At 48.6% G+C, this 17,538-nt stretch overlaps 1 protein-coding gene across 8 annotated transcripts in view; it reads right to left on the reverse strand.

The window, feature by feature from the left end:
* VAV2 (vav guanine nucleotide exchange factor 2) overlaps nucleotides 1-17,538 on the reverse strand; it is a 116,118-nt gene that overhangs the window by 77,234 nt on the left and 21,346 nt on the right. For all 8 annotated transcript variants that reach the window (XM_071817536.1, XM_065853643.2, XM_065853641.2 and 5 more), the window contains exon 2: nucleotides 12,186-12,302. In XM_071817536.1, coding sequence (XP_071673637.1) covers nucleotides 12,186-12,302 — 117 coding nt within the window. The remainder of the gene's footprint in view (nucleotides 1-12,185; nucleotides 12,303-17,538) is intronic.

Here is a 17,538-nt window from a genome sequence, read left to right on the forward strand (position 1 = left end):
AAATAGAACAGAGCAAAACCACAAGAATCTGAAGATCTGCTCGTCCTTCAGACAGCTTACGCTAACGGGAACTTGCTGCGACTAATTTTAATCGATCGCTACCTCTTTACAAGCCTTTCTGTGGCAAGGCAGAGCTGGGGAATTATCTGGGAAGAGCAAAGCACTTGAAATTAAATGTTCTTCGGCTGCTTTACACCCCTGTAACAGAGTGTGAACAGAACTGCCTGTTGCAGACCATGGTGTGTGGAATCGCAGCTTCACAGACTCCAGCAGCTCCCGGGACCAGCACAGTGAAACTCCGCTCTCAGAAAACTCCTTTTTCCAGCCACACCACCTGCCAGCCCCAGTGGCTGCAGCTCTGGTCACCTCCTTCCAGGGCCTTTGGCACTGCCCTGTGCCCGCATTTGGAAGGTCCCTGACACTGTGAAAACAAGAAACCCAATGCTGAGCATCCCTGGCCATGGATCCACCCCTGGTGTGTCCTCAGCCAGTTTCTCCTCAGTCTAATCCAGGGCAGGTTTTCTTCACCTTGCCTTGCTTGTCAAATTCTCCCCCCTATCAAGGTTAAAACTGATTATCTGCCAACACAGTGTGAGAAGGTGCTGAAGGTTCAGGCTCTGTTGCTCCTCTGAAGGATAACTGCTCCACTGTGAGCCATTGACCAAGAAGAGGCACATTAGAAGCAGCCCTGGGGTGTGCCAAGCACTCAGGCAAGGGGCAATTAAACCCTTTTATGTGCCAGAAAATGGCTGTAGAGGTGGGGGAAGTTGCCCACAGCCCTGGTGAGCCCCAACGCATCTGCAGAGGCGATGACCTCTGCCAGGTCCCCCACCTAGGAGTGCAGAGGACAGGGACTCCATCACACCACAGCTGTCCTCTCCAGCCCAGCCTGGCTCCACGCAGGAGCCGACAGCCACACCACCAGCACTGCAGAACTGTTGGGATGAATTCTGGTTCCCCGCTCCTCCAACAAAGTCAACGGGGATCCAGCCAGATGCCCCTGCAGCCCATAGTCTGTCCTGCAGGGAGGATTCCTGGGAGGTTTTATGATAAATGAGGAGACTCCATGGCAGCCAAAGCCACCGGTGCTTCAGGCCAGCCCAGTCCCCAGGTCCTCAGCACAACCCACATGCACCCTGGGGAAAACCACCTCCCCAGGACCTGCCAGTCCAGCTCCCAGGCTGCAAACAGAAGGGCAAGGGAAACCCAGACAGAAGGAACCTGTAATTTCACAGCACGAGTCTGCTGCTTGGACGTGCCACAAGTGCTCTGGGATCAGGACACGGTCCAAAGCTGCCCAGTCTCTAACGTTATAAAGAAAACCTCCCCTTTGGCGTTTTTCTTAAAGCCTCAGTCCTGGGAACCTTGCAATTACTTGCTAACTGAGCTTCCAGTTTTATTTTTCAAGTGCTTAGCCCTTTGCAACTGCAGAAAAAGCCAGAAGCATTATTCAAGTGCTCCCTACTCATTTAAAACAAAGCCTCTAAAAACAACCATGTATCGTCATTGTTTTTTAAAGAAATATCCCACTTTAAGAGCACGTCAGCCATATGCCCTGCATTCTCTGCAACACCAACAGATGACCGCAGGCGCTGCCGTCCTGGTTTGGAGCATCATCCAGCACGATGCACCAGCAGAGCCTGGGGAGATGGACACGGGAGGGCTGCAAGCCCAGGAACCAGCTGGGGAGCAGAAGGTCCAGGCAGAGACATCAAACCCCTTCCTCAAGGGACGGCCACCCTGAGAAAGGAAAGACCATGACCACATGCAAAGTATGACCACAAACATCCCCATTCCAAGCAGGGTTCAGAGCTCAAACCCCCCAAACAAAAAATCCTCAGCCCTACAACCCTCTTGCAAGCCCTTCCCTGAGCTACCAGTCGAGCTTCTGCTCTCAGAGCCTTGTACCCACAGCCATCCCTGGCTGTCCCAGTTCACCCAGTAAACTTCAATGGCTGCACCGCCGCAGGGATCTCTGCAAGGCTAAAAGGCCACCCCAAAAAATTACATCTGGCAGCTCATCAGGAGAAGCAGCGCTGTGAAAACACACACCAGCAGGACCCCAGCAGACATGCGTTAACCCTTCATCCTCCTCCAAAGCCCGCATTTTCTTCCCTTTTTCATCACTCATTAACATTCTTTATCTCCAACCAATGTGATAACTAGCATGTCCCGGTTTGCCAGAGAAGGGTGGAGAAGTTTGGAAGCCAGCACTAATGGCGAGACTGCAGCGAGGGGAAATTTCATCAATGCACAAATGGAATTTGCCAAGAGGCATTTTAAGAGTCAATTCTTCACACTCCAGTAATTAGAACAATATTATGAAAAAAGGCGAGGGGGAGGGCGGGAGGCAGCGCACACACTAGGACTTGGCTGATGGAGGAAAGGGGTTGAGCAAACAAACAGAGTCAAGTGAGGCCTCAAGGCAAGAGTCCTTCACATGGCTTCCTGCAGGTTGGATTTAACCCCAAAGTTCATCTGCTTCCCAACTGTAGACTTTTCTGTGCATGCATGTTTTTAAATAAAATTTTGTATTTAGATCAAATATGGGCTAATGACCCTAACCCAACTTCCTCCTCTACCTCAAAATTACCACCAAGTTCAATGGGGTTTTTCCTTCCAGGCAAATACATTCAATTCAAGATCATGCTACAGATTCTCCTAATGACTAATAAATCTTTGTGCATAATCTGAGGCATCATAGAAGTCTAATCCCAGAGAGCACTCGGTCCCAAAAATCAGATTCCCACAGAGAAGCTGTCACCTAGGTCTACAAAAATCACAGCCCCCCCCAACAGTTGCATTAGCTGAAAATACTTAAAATGAGCTTCCCATCCAGCATCTCTCCTATAACGGGATCAAACATCCCAGCTGAAAAGCAAAACAAAACCAAACAGACCTACATGCTGATGGATCCATCTCTAACATTTCCCCAGCTGCTGGAGCAACCTCTCCAGGGGACTGGTGGACTCAGTTTGCTGCTGATCTCCCGCGTCCCACGTTGATGCGCCCCCGTGCAGAGCCCTCGCCGCCAGCCTCGCCGTGCTATTCACAGGAGCCAGAGAATTCATTTTTAAAGAAAAATTAATTTGCTGTGCAAATCTAGCTTCTGCAAAGACAGCCAGGGAGCAGAACTGACGTGTGGGGTTCAAGACAGGCTGGCGCTGTACAATGGTTGCTCATATCTGCTCAAAGTGGGACTCAGCCAGTTCAATTCACATCTGCAGTGAACTGTGATCTCAGCTCTGCTTCTGGAGCACAGAAGTCCTTTTGATAAATCCCTCTGTACAGGGACTAAAGCACTATTTCCACATGAAAGAAATATATTCTTTTTTAATAATCTTTACAGCCCACTGGCTTGGAAGACCGAGTTTCTCTTTCCCATCGCAGAGCTGTTGCACCCCATCAGGCTCAGGTACGGGGCTGGGACAGCAGACAGCGACGCTGCAGAGCCCGCTGGCTCGCACCCTGGATCCCTTCTGTCAAATTAATCCTCCAGTGCAACCTCCAGCTGCTTTGACTTTTGCATGTGCCCAGAAAAGACCAGGGAGCCACAGCGACATCCTCAATATCACACCCGGCGCTTGCACACAAACTCATCCCAGGATCCCCATCCCTGATTTAATTCTCAGTGCACACTCATAGCACCGACACCAAAAGGTCTGTGTGTGGGAGAAGATCTTTTCTCATCTTTTTGTCCTTGGGAAAATGCTACAAAGCTTTTTTTTTTAAATCAAAATTCCACTTTTGCATCAGCCCTCTCCAGATATATGTATAGTTTAAGTTGGATGCACAAAACCAAGAGAGAGATAGAAGAGCACACCTGTGCAAGAGCCATTGCGAGTAAGTGACATCCACTGCATCTTTGAGGACGGTACAATGCAAATATCTGGGCAACTGCCTCCCTACTCATATGAGTAATTCAACTGCCTTCAACAGGATGACTCTGAAAGGACGTGGGATGGCAGCAGCACTGGGAACACATCTGACAGATCTGTCACTGCTCTGCAGGGCCTGCACAAAGTGCTGCTTCTTGGGCCATGTCTACAGCAGCTCTTCAGACAACACAGAATCCACACGTTGTGCAAGGCACCCTCATTGCTCCATCGTGTTCAGGCTCCAGCCTGTGGCAGAGCAGCTGAGCATCACACCGCAGCGTTGAGATCCTCGTGTGCTTCACGTCAGACGCTCCAGAGCTGCCCAAAGTCAGGGGGACCTTGGAGGTGGCAAATGGAAGAGGAGGAGAGCTGGAAGCAGGACCATCCCAAGCCCCAGAAGAACATGCAAACTGCTGGCTCTGATTTAAGTGCTACTTCCAACCCATTTGCACATTGCTCCTTGCCCTGAAGTATTAACCATCTTTTTCTAAACTTAAGTAACAGGCTGTGAAATCCCCACCATCTGTTAGCCAGGAGAAATTTCCACCACAACTCAATCAGTCTCTCCCACACAAGCCTTACTCATTAGTAGGGAATGACTGCAAAGTCCACGCTGGCTCAAAAATGTCTAAAATTACTCACAACAGGCCTGGAATAGGAAACCTTGACAAATGCAACTAAGTGCAGTGTGTCCACATCATTAGCTTTACCCAGGGTGCATTAAGGCTGCTTTCTTGCTACCATGATTACGCTTTAATACATAATTAGCTGGAAGAAAACGATGTCAAAGAGGAGAATGTCTCACTTACACGTACACCATTACGACCAAGAGCGTAAATGAACCAGCTGCAGCATCACCATCTGAGGCTCATTAAGCGGAGCAGCGAGGCACCGCAGGCGAGCAGCGCGGTCCCACCGCAGGAACGGCCACGGGCTGCGCACCCACGGTTGCCCCATGTCCCTCCCAGCCTGTACCAACGCATGGAAAGGTCTGCAAGAGCCACAAAATACTAAGGTTTCTTCGCCCAAGAGAAACGCTCATGCTTTAAAAAGGGAAACTGATACTTCAGATAACTACACAACCCTTACGGATGGTTTTCAGATGTCTTGGTCACCCCCATCTGTGCTGTTTAGAGGGATGCTTTTTAAATCCTATTCAAAGCAAACTGCTCCTGCCCAGCACTGCAGTCCAGCCCTCTGAACCCGTGTCACCTCCCGGCTCCATCTGCAGCCCCTGCGCACAGACAGACCGACAGCCCTGCCGCTCTGCCATATTCACAGTATCACAGTATTCCTCACCAGGTTCTCCAGACCTCTCTGTCCCTGCTCTGTGTGTGCAAACCAACCCCGCAGTGGGCATCCGGGGGGAATCTCAAGTGTACGGGGAGTACTGGAAGGAATATTTCCTTTCTGAAAGAAAAGGACAAGAAAAACACCCTATCTGGAAGCCCTCCAAGAACAAACAAACAGCCCATTCTGACAACTAGTGGAACAAAATAGTCTGAGATGTTTTTTAGATTTTTTTTGTTCCCTTTAACTTTCCCCCATGTGGGAGGGAGATGAGAAACCTCCACATCATCCCCAAGCAAGACCAGCCCTCATTTCTAAAGCTGTCCTTGAAGGGGACAGGACCAGTGGTCACAGCATCAGTGACATGGAGCCTCTAGAAACACGGGAGACTCACAAGAGACGAGAGTGCAAACAGGGACCGAAACCACGCTCTGCTGAGACACAGAGGTTTCAACGCATTTTTCTTGTGCAATGCTTATTTGCTGTGAAACATTAACATTTCTCTTCCAATAAGCGACTGTCCAAATGCAAAGTATCAGTTGGACAGGAGCACATGGGGTCCCAGGCTTGCTGCCCAAAGCCCATTCCCACCCCAGCCCTGGCCCCCTCCCCAGGGATGCACTGGAGAAGGAGCCGGGGACACCAGGCTCCTCTTGGCATCGGGATATTTGTGTTCAGCAGCAATATTTCAATGTGCTAACTTGCACCAGCTCTCCTCTGCCCCACGAGGAACCACACTTTCCTACAGAAGCTTTTTGCCCCCCGCCTCCCATTATTCTTTCTGTTTTATGGGGAAGATGTTGTGCAGAATGACCCTGAGCGCTGGGGTTTGTGGAGTTTGGCAGTGCCAGTATTTTCCGGTCGATGGTTTCACTTTTTGCCCGTTCCTCTAAACCACAGTTACACCCACATGTTAATCTGTTTCAAGAAATGTTAATTATTATTTGTAACCAAAGCTTTTGGCCGTGGGACAGCACCACCATCAGACACTGCAGCTCCAAGAAGCTGAGAAATCTGCAGAGGATTTTAATGAAGAAATAAGAGCTCATTATAAAATTAAAAAAAACCCAAACCTTTTATTCCAAGAATCCCTTAAGTGGTATTACCTGGGATGTATTTCCTCCCCTTCCCAAAGCACACGCACACTGAACAGTTAATCTCAAATGATGCCAGATGTGCTAATTGAGCACCAAGACAAAGACTGACTGCCTGTTGACATCTTTCAGTCACAATGATGCTCCCTGTATCATTAAGTCTCAAATGCCTGATGCCATAATAAAGGAAAATAACAAAGGAAAAACATCTCAAGGGGTTCAAATGAAACCAGGCATTTTTCAAACAATATGCAAAAATCTGCTGGGGTACCCAAGAGAGCTTGGACTCTTCCCCCTCCTTTTTTTGGAAATATGGTCAGATAAATGCTTTACCACTCACAGGATTTCAAGGGAAAAATATCCTTTTCTTCCCAGTTTTGTCTAAAATTACCAGAAGGAAAGCTCAGACAAATCAAGAAGGTAAAGGAAAAGTCAATTTGATATACATTAAGGATATACATTTATCCATGTCCTGATTAACAGCTCAGATTCCTTGCACATTAAAAACACTTCAACTGCTGTTTAAGGCCCAACAGCAGAATTCTCCCACCCAGACTATGGGAGTTACGAAAGATCCTGCCCATACTTGCTTGATCTGAAACATAACACCCCTTAATGTGACCCCTTGCAAAAATACTGCGGAAAGCAGCCAAGAAAGGAAAAACAAGAAAAAGCCAGGCTTCCCAGAATGAACATTTCTGGCTCTTTCAGTTCCACCGAGAAGCTGCACATCTGTAAACAGACCAGATTTGCAAGTAGAAGAGAGAGAAAGGGGGAAAAAACAGAGAATATGCCACAGCACAGGTCAAAGATTCTGCTGTGGAGGGACAACAGGACTGGGCAGGGGGGGAAGCAGGATTTGGAGCCAATAAAGGTACATTGCTAGAGGTGTCAGTGCCTTCCACACCCCTCACAGCAAATACCGCATGGGGGACAGTCCTGCGTGCAGCAGAAAGCACCGCCTGGTCCACGCTTGACTACCCCCAGAGATCTGCCATTCACCCGCCCGTGTTTTAGGGAAGTTCAGCATCACTGTTTCCTGTACCCGCCTCCAGCGTTCCAGCTGAAAACATCTGCCGGAGACACTGCACCTGCCAACACAGCCCCCCAAACCACAGCCGATGTCCCCACCGTGCCCAGGAACGGAATCATGGAACGGCTGGGGTTGAAGGGACCTCTGGAGATCATCCAGTCCAACCCACCTGCTAACGTGGGGTCACCAGAGCAGATCGCACAGGAACGTGTCCCTGTGGGTTTGAATGTCTCCAGAGGACGAGACTCCACAACCTCTCTGGGCAGCCTGTTCCAGGGCTTTACTTCAAAGTAAAGAAGTTTCTCCTCAAAGTCAGTAAATTTCTCCTTATTCTAGGTTTTATGACAAAAATCTTGATCACAAAACCTAAGCTGACTTTTCAGATCCTTAAATGAGCTTCCAAGATGGATTTACTTATTTTAACCACCACCCCACGTCCGACAGCGTCACCCAAGACCAACCTGCGCCGTGGGCAAGGCAGAGCTCGGCACCTACAGAGTGCGAGACAAGCAGCCCCCAGCCCAAATGAACCCTCAGACCGGCAAATGGGAATAAACCCAACCCACGCTGTCCCAGTCTGCCTTTGCCATTTGTAGCATCATCCCAGTATCCAAATTTTCAGTACGATTCCAGCAAAGCCATTTAAAACATGGGTGGACAAACGCCGGCTGACCCTAATGTCAGCTGAGCAACACAACACGCCAGCCAGCATGGAAGGGACGGAACGTCACCCACAGCTCCTACAAACAACAGGGGGGTTAATTATCCACTGGCAGGCGGTGACGTCCCTGCACAGGTATGTCACCAGCTGCCTGCCATGAGCAAGGACCTGCAGCAAGGGGCTCAGCGGGTTCCTGTTCCTCGCATGCAATCACATACACACATCTCTCTTTGCAAGTCAGTTACTCTACCGTTCCCTCGGGAACTGAAAATACAAAACAAAACAACCACGCACACCCTTCTTTTGGGGAGTTCTCCTTACTTCCCACCCCACCCGCTGCACACACGCCGTGTGAGTTATACAGCAATTAGAGATGTTTTCATTTGCGATAGCATCCCCTTCTTGACACGCATCCAACCAACACGCAGCAGCCATCTGAGTAACTGGCACAGCGGAAAACAAGACGGGAAGGGAAGGTCTGTCCGGCTGCCCGGCCCTCTGGGGAATTGGAAAATAAACGGGACACGAGGCAGAGCCACCAGCTCTGGTGTGCGATGCATTATGGCATTAAAATGCAGTCATCTATCCAAAAGCCATGCGATTTTCACCTACCTATATTATTTAATATAAATCCCCCCCTTTCTCCCCTTTATATGCCCAAACTACGTCAAAAAGGCACCCCTTAAAGTACTTGCTGCAGGGATATTGACTTGTACGTGAAGTTAGAGATGATGGAGCGAGGGGAATTCTCAGCAGAGAAACACAAACCACCAACTCTCAGTTTTCACAGATCCACCAGCCCGAAGAAGGGGACGCCAAAAATTACACTGCAGATCCAAATGCTTTATATAGAGCACCCATCACTTTAACTCTGATGGTACCGCTGGAACCTTCAGACGTGCAGGACGAGCCACGTACAAGTCCCCCATCAGCCACATGTGCCAGAGAACCTTGGTGGAGTCAATTAATTGAGAGGGAAGATTGATCCAGACCCTGCTCGAGCTGGTGCAGTTCTCACCAACCACTGGACCAGAACCAACAGCACAAAACCACTACATTAATCTCAATCTCAATATCTCCTCGTTTTTCATCTGACTTGTGAGCCGCTTCCCTTTTTCCTTTTTAGAACAGCATCATTTTTTATCCGTGGGTCAGGGTAGGACAGACCCCTATCAAACAAAAGCTTTTCTCAAACAGTGCAAGAACTTCAAAAGCAAGTCAGCACAATTAAATACACACCAGGAGAGCAGAGAGGAGTGGGAGGCTAATAAATGGCACGCTCCGCAGGTTTATGAATATTTGAACTATATTTCTCAAAAAAACCCCAGTACGTTACTGCAAGTTGTTGAAAATGAGTAACTCCCTTTAATGAACCTTGCTACCATCACGCTGACTAATAGAGTGGTAAAGAGTTTAATCCATATTTATGTACATTTTATCTCATTATCATCGGTGCCAATAAATTAGCAAGTCCAATAAGAGTTACATTTCATACCATTACTGGTATTAAATGTGCGTGAAGTACTACGCCACAGCACACCGTACATGAGCACCAGCTTTTTCTATTTGATTTCTTTTTTAGCAAAGGTTGCCCAGCACCCCTGCAGAGGAGCCCAGTGCTCACCCCCGCAATATCAGACCCTAATTAAGGACAAATGAATATTAACAGGGGTTTTCTTCCCCGAGTGCTGTTTCTGCATCCTGCGGCCACGACACAGCCACAGAGAAACATTGCTGCAAAACTCACTGGTGATGATGGATTTTAAAGGGATGAGATTATAAAAAAAAGCGCCAACTTGTAGAAAACAATATCACAATATATTCTTTTAAGGTGTCGTAACGGGGTCCAGTTAGAAATGCATCAACTCGGCATCTCAGGTCACTTTTGGAAACCTCTGTCATGAGACACAGCGTGTCCCACCGCAGCAGGATTGCTTAACAACTGGACATTGGGGAAAAAGAAAAGCAAACAACACTGGCTGGGAGCAATGTAAACCGGCCTTTCGACTCCCTTGGGTAACTGGGAAACACTGCAATCGAGATTACAAGAAACATGACGCATCTGTTTGGCAAAAGCCTGAGCTGGCCAATTACCCGACATCCCGCGACGGCAGAGATGGAGCTTTGCGGCTCCACAGGGATTTCGGCCGGAGAAGCCCACATGGGTCCCAATCCCATTTCACCAGCTGTTCTCCTGGTGACGAGTAAGGAAGCAGGAACTTCCCAAGCTTAACACTTAAAGCAGCAAATCCAGGGATAAAAACCCATGTTTCTGGATTCCAGCAGCCCCCAACCACACTTGTTCCTTTGGAGGAGGCTCCATCCATCCTACGGCAGCTCCTTCTTGATGAAATCCCAGTTTGGAAGCCAAAGGGAGTCATGGAAAACTCTCTGGAAATAACAGACAGTCAAGGCAAGACTGAGGGATCTAATTTTTCTTCCTTTTCTAAAGTACTCGTGTCTTTCTGCCACTAAGAAACGACCCTGAAGATTCCAAGTGACCAGCCCTTTATGCATAGGTTGGCACCACATAGACACAAGCCACGGCCTTTCTACTCAGTAATTACACTGCAGCAAACCCAAGGGCTATTAGTAATTGCTGTCTCACCCGCCTTCTGGTTTGGAGGAGAGAAATAATCACTTAAGTGGCATCCAGAAAGGAAACACCCAACACCACTCCACCAAGGTTTCTATGCAATTAAACGGTCGACCGCTACTGCGCTCCATCCAGAAAAGTCTCCTGCACAGCAAGTCTCGTAACCGAAAAAAGCTATTGATCTAAGGAATGAATAGCTCCAGGAAGAATTTTTGGTGCGTGAAGTCTGCATTTGGCCAGTGGGAACGTGGATTGGAGACTCCTCTTGCTCTGGCTGTGACTCAAAGCTGAAAGGCACGATGGTCAACAGCAGATTTTTTTCCCTGTTTATTTGTTTTGCTGCTGTTGAACACGGATCTGAGGGTATCGTGGGAACAAAAGGTGCCAGAGACAATGGGGATGTTTTGACAGGGGTGGAGGGTGGTGCAGATCAACAGCTGATACACCAACCAAACCTATAAAGAACTGCACTGGGAAAAGAGCAGTGAGGTTTTCATGTACAGAATCTGTGCCTCCCACATCTCATCAGGTTGTTTGAGGAGGACGATCCACATAAAAATAAGCAAGGTCCAGGCAATAATTTGGATTTCTTGGACGTTTTTGATGAGTTTCTTTCCAAAGTCTCCTAAAAACCTAAGTTATCATGAGGTAAGAGGGAACAGCAACTCCCCATCCCGAGTCACAAACCTGAACGTCCTCCCAAAAACTGAACAGGAGGAAGGAAGAGCTGTTCCCTAACCAGACCAAAAAGGAAACCAAAGTGTGTTCAGCTGATGTGTTCCCGCAGTGTTTAACACCAGGCTCTATTTACAGGCACTTCAGGCAATTCGAAACAGCACAAAGCAAGAGACAACGTGACGATAAAGCAGCATTTTAATTAGCAGTGGTTCCTTCCCCAGCCCAAAAGGTTCCTTCTGTGCATTCATATTCCCAGAACAACAAAAGCCGCCTTGTATTTCATAAATCAAAAAAACTCATAAAACAAGCCCCTGCGATTGCACATTCCAGATAATAGCCCAGAAATAAATTAGGCAATAAATATCAAATAATATATCCCCATCAGCAGTGAAAATCTACTCTTTGGATAATCAGAAGTGAAGATGCCTTCCAGCAGCTTATGCCTGGTACCTCGAAAGAGGTAAAACAATAGAGAGCTTTAATAAATCTTTTAACATCTTTTTCACTAAAGAATATAGCAGTTGTCCTGGGTAATAGCTTCCCTGAGCCCGGTATCCATCAGAGTAACAGCACAGCCCTGATGCTGTTCACATCAAAAGTCAGGGTATCAGAACAGCAGCATCGTCCAACAGCTCTTATGAACGCATAGATACACAGATACTTTGATTTCCCCCCAAAATAAGACATTTTCTATGTACTTTAGAGGCTGATCCCAGAGGCTTTGTAATCTAAAAGGTTAATCGTCCTTTGCTAAGAACACAGCAGAATCAATCCCTAGATATTCAGGCTGCCATGAGCACAGGGGAACAGGCGCCCAGTGCATGGGTTAAAGGTGCAAAAGATGCTCTGAAAACCCCAAAACCTTTGTATTTTTGTCCAAAACCTGCAGCACAAGTCAGGAGAACCACCCAGCACCAGCACCATCGCTTCCCCGGAGCCCAGGAGTAACTCTTACCTTTCCGAAATCCCGGACGTCAAAGAGGTCAAAGGGATCAAACAGATCGCTGTTTCTTAACCCAAATTTGTCGTGACACACTTTCAGGAAGGTTCGGATGTTCTTCAAACAGAGAAACTGTGGGGAAAGAAAAAAGAGAGGCAAAAAGTGAGCACAACGGGCACAAATTTACTGAGTTAAATTCATATGGGAGGTGAGTTAACAGGGGCTTAGAAACTTGCACTGAGAAGCCGTGTATTAGTTTATTTGTTGTTACTGAAGATGTCAGGCTCCTGGTGCCCTGTGAGGGCTCCTGTGTTCTCAGCTGCGCACCAGAAACAAACGCCCTTTTGAAAAACAAGTTTCACGTAAGGTAACGTTGCAGAAGGGCTGGAAAACTTAAGCCAGGATGTTTCCCTTTCAAGGTCAAAGCCAAATATAAATTACAACTGATGTTCTACAGAAGCCCAGTGTTGGACTTTTAACCATTTCCAGCATGACCTCATTCGGTTCCCTACAGAAGGGACATGCGTTATGTTGTTTATTGCACACACTGCTGTACATCCATACACACGCATACATGCATGCAGACCAAACAAAAGACTGAGACACTGAAAAATCAGGGTTTCATTGCTTTGGGGTCTGAAATAACTGACAAATCATTCAAGTAACATTTGCTCCTTTAGCTTCACACCTCTCAGATGCTGCAGGCACCAGAACACCAACAGACCCATGGAACATCAGCCCCTTTCCAGCCCAGATCCCATTTCCCAAAACCAGGGCAACCCCTGGGACTGTTTCCACAAAGCTCTGCTCATCTTTAATCTTAACCCACACGAAGAGGCGGAAATCTCACCCCTCTAGGGACCACCCTCAGTTATTCAGACAGCTCAGCTGGCAGAGCAACGTTATGTTTTTCTTTCAAGAAAATCCTGTCTTTGACTATAGCAATAATTGGTTGTTTGCTTGCGAGCATCAGGGAGTTTGAAGTCTGGGGACTGCAGTCTCGCTCCAATGGTGAAGCCTGGCAGCACAGGGGCTCACATGAGAACAAAAACCTACTTCATTTTTGCAGCTGCATCACCTACATCCTTCACCAGGAAGACTCTGCTGAGCAAGCCAATTAATTTCACTTCTTTCTGCATCCTCATGCTATTCTACAAGATACCTTCAATTTACTGCTGTATTTTTAAACTTCCCCCCCCAGCAAATTCCTCACAAATACATAACAAACATGTTAGAATAAGTAAATTAAAGGGTTGAATCATCCCCACGTGACAAACAGGCACAGGATGCAGGCTGCCTTGGGGGGGGTTTGGTCAGCATGGTTTTGTCACATGGCACTCCCTCTGCTCCCCAAGTTGTCCCCAAATCAACACCATGCAAAAACACTGCTTGCAAACATCACCGAGAGTTCAAAGCCAAGTAAAATAGCTTAATTTTCTTTTAATTAGAGGAATCAAAGCAGCGCCTTTGGGGTTATCGTATCTCCGTAGACATGAGCGCGATGCAGCTTGTCGGGATTGTTGCACTTGGGATTGTACGTGAGGTTTGTGGTGATGGGATTATCCAAACCACCTCATTGACAACAGCCTGATTTACCTACACAGAAATAATAAATAACCTTTTACCCTTCTCCCCCATTCCAGCCCCCTCTGTGCAGAGCTCCCCCAGCACAGGACATTCCCATCACATCAGAGCCTCCTCATTAGACCAGCAAGTGCTGGAGGCAGGAATTGAAAACAACTCTGTTTTTCTAGGGCATTCCTCTAACTCACATAAACACTGCAATAAATATAATCCGTCTAGACTGAGAGGGTTTTTTTGGAATTGCTTTACAACCTCTCTCACCGATACGGGTTATTTCATAACTTTATCTTCTGAGTCTCTGCGAGAATTTACACCCTGGGCAAACCGGCTGCTTGCAGCAGGGCTGCATTTGCTGCTGCATTGCAGTCTCGTTCATTTCAAATTTCCAGCATGTGTTTGTTTTAAACCCTTTTAAGCCTCCGGTTTGAAAGTTAATGACACAGGTTATAGCTGTCATTACAAGATGCTCGCTCCCCACCTCTCGCCTGTCCCAAGGCTGAAGTGCTCAGGAAAGACGGACCTTCACAGCACCGATGTTCAGCCAAGCAGAAGACACCTGATGGGTGTGAAAACCTGAACCCTCCGCACAATACACTTGTGGTTTAAATTCTTGAAAAGCTCCACGTTCACGCCGCTTTTGTTTCTGAAGGATCGCGGAGAGATCGCACATCCGAGTAAATGAACGCATTGTCATGACAGCATTTCTAACAGGGAGCAAAACCCAGCTCTGGATTTAGATGGAGCTGAGTTGCCCCCATCTCAACTCAGCCCAGGTGAGAAAGGACAGACCTAGATGATCTCCAGAGGCCCCTTCCAACCCCAACCATCCTGTGATGCTGTGACCAGTGATGCTGTCTTTGCGCATCCCATTCACATCTGGCCGCCACCTCGCCACCAGCTGCTAAATGAGCACGAGGTGTCCGCAGCGGTGTCACTGCCCTCCCCGCAGTCCCAGGGGACACCTGGACAAAGCCATCAGGCACTGCCACCATGACAAGCATCACGGAAGAATCCGATAATCTATTTAAAGAGTTGCTGAAAAAGCCCGATGTTAACAGAATAAACCAAGGCAGCACCACGGTCCCGCTCCACCAGCGAGGAGCTGGCAGCAGAATGATGCCACCACATTGCCCACAAGAAAAGGCACCACTTGGGATGACAACTGTAGGGAGGTTTTAGCCCCATTCTTCACGCACAAGTAAGTGTAAAACAGTTGCACAACTGGCTCCTGCACTATTTCTCTCACCAGTCTGCAAAATGTCTCCTTTCGCTTCTGCTCACAGGCATTTCAAAGCTAGTTTGCTGTTGATGGAAGATCAGGAATTGTTGGCTTGATAGTGTTACTCCATGGCCAAACACTGAAATTAGCTACAATTGGATATGAGCTGTGCCGAGGCCACTTTATTTACCAGTCAATCACACCTTTGGATGGGCAAACAACTCTACAGGAGAAAGAGAAATCAATGTTCTCCATGGGGCTCATTCACCACCTGCCAGGCCCAAAATCAATGGTGTCATTTATATGCTACAAGCGAGACCAGCACTGGAGGAGGGTCCTGCAACCTCCTTCGGTGCAAGGGCCAGCAGGACCCCGCACACCCCGAGTCCTGCCATCGCCCTCCTCCGCACCCAAAACCACCTCGGTATCCCCCAACCATTGCTTCTGGGGGGGACAAGGCACCACCAGCAACCAGGATGCTCAGTTCTGAAAACAGACCCCAAAGACCACAACATCTTCTGCAGATACCAGCATCTCCCACCATACCACTCCGAAAGCATCCAGGGCAGGAATCCTCAGCGTGGGGAGAGCTCCCCCAGCACAGTAAAACCCATCTGAAGCATTTCATAGGGGGAAGATATTAAAGCCAGAACAAAAACATCATGAGGGCAGGGATGGGATAGCACCACAGGGAGAAAAAACACATTTGGTAAAACAAAGTATATTGGAGCCTGCCAATAGATGAGAAAAGTATGCGGTGAGCTCTGAGTTGATCTCTGAGGGTTGCAAGGAGCCAGCACGACAGCCCGGCTCCTGCTGTCGGCACAGCAGAAAGGCCCCACCACCTGTGCTCACCGAGTTTCGGAACAGCTTTGCTTATTTTTAAACACTCTGCAATGCCGTAAGGCGAATAAACTGCTCCAAACCACCGCCCGTCCTGCCCCAGCCCAGAGAAACCCGCTTTGCAACGCGGGGAAGCTGCAATTTCAGCCAAGGTAGGACCACAGCAGCCCCCAGCACCTGGGACCCGCTGGAAACTCCTCAGCAGCTTCTGGGATGTTCTTTATAAAAGAGGGTTTTCATTACATTATTTGTTTTGTTTCGACACTCTTTGGATGATCACTGTGCATATAAAGCGTATCGCTGCTGAGATTTCAATGCAACTCAGAAACTTGTCCTGCAAACTTATAAATGCATTGGAGAAGCTTTCTGTAGAGATCAAAAGGATAATTTGGTACTTGGGATAACCCCAGATACTTGGGGTCACTCCACTTTGCACAGGGACACGCCTGGCCACCCCAAAACTCTGCTCCTGCACCCCCAGAGAGCCCCTGGGCAGGAGGGATGTGTCTGCAATTGGAAATTACAGCTCCGGGGGCAGGAGGGGAGCCCATGGGATGGTGCACGGCAGCTCAGCACCTCTCTCCTCCTCACACCCCCATTTGAGTCACCACCACCCTCCCTGTGGTCCCCGTATGACTGGGCACCCGCGGCACCTGCGCTGACAAGGCAGCAGCCATTTCCAATGCAAATTCGTGCAAAAAGATCCAGCTACTCAAGCACGTTGGGGCAAGGCTGGAAACCGTCCCCCAGCCCCGGCAGAGACGATTGCAGGCTGGAGAGCCACGTGCGTCCCTGCCTCCCGGTAGAGCCGCTGTGCTAAAGGGAGATGGCAAAGAGGCAAACAAAAAGCCAGCAAACACAGCAGCGTTTGCTCAACAACCAAACCGCCCGAGGTGGCACCCAGAGGACGTTCACGTGAACATCGGAGCAGTCCCTGCCTTTGCGGCGGCACAAGGGAAGGAGGCGCAAGGCTTGGGAGGCTCCAAGAGGATCAATAACGTGATAAAATGTAGGAAAAGGAAGGAAAGGGGGGCAGCTGGTTTGTCTGGCAGAGCAGGATTGCGCTCACAGCTTTTCAGAAAGGGGTTTTTGGAGCAAAAAGCACCCGCCGGCGGTGGGCGAGCGCTCGGGGGAGAGCGGGGCCGCACACAATAGCACCGGGCAGGCGGCCACGGCTGAACCGCGGCCAAAGCCGTGGGCTCGAAACGGGCCCTGCAGCATGCGAGGAATGCTGCAGCTCTGCCGCTCGAGATAACCCACTGACGAATGACGAAAGTAACTTTCTTTAGCGCTTCCTGACCATGATGTCAGATTTCCTCTTATCTCGCTGCCGGCACAGCTCAAAAGCACCAGGCGAAAAAAGTAAGTCCCCGACAGGGAGCTGTGAGCATCTGCTTATCGCAGCAAACGGGGAAGGGAGGGTCTCTCATTGAGAAAACACATCATTTGCAATCATCAATGGGGAAATGGGTCTCCTGTGGCGTAAATCGCTTGAGAAAGCCGAAAAGATGCATCTCCAAATCACGCACCGCTCTGACTTTGCAAAGGGACATCAAAGCTTTAAAGTCAAGAGTGGAAAGAAACTCCAAGAGCATCCAAGTGCCCAGCAGGATCCACGGGGCTGCAGCCAAAGTATCTTTGTATTTAAAATTGCACCCATTAAATCACAATCTCTGCCTAATCTCTCAAAGTGGCTCTGCCTGATCCAGCTCGCTTCCACAT

Source organism: Patagioenas fasciata, chromosome 20 (assembly GCF_037038585.1).
Source record: "Patagioenas fasciata isolate bPatFas1 chromosome 20, bPatFas1.hap1, whole genome shotgun sequence".
NCBI lineage: Eukaryota > Metazoa > Chordata > Aves > Columbiformes > Columbidae > Patagioenas > Patagioenas fasciata.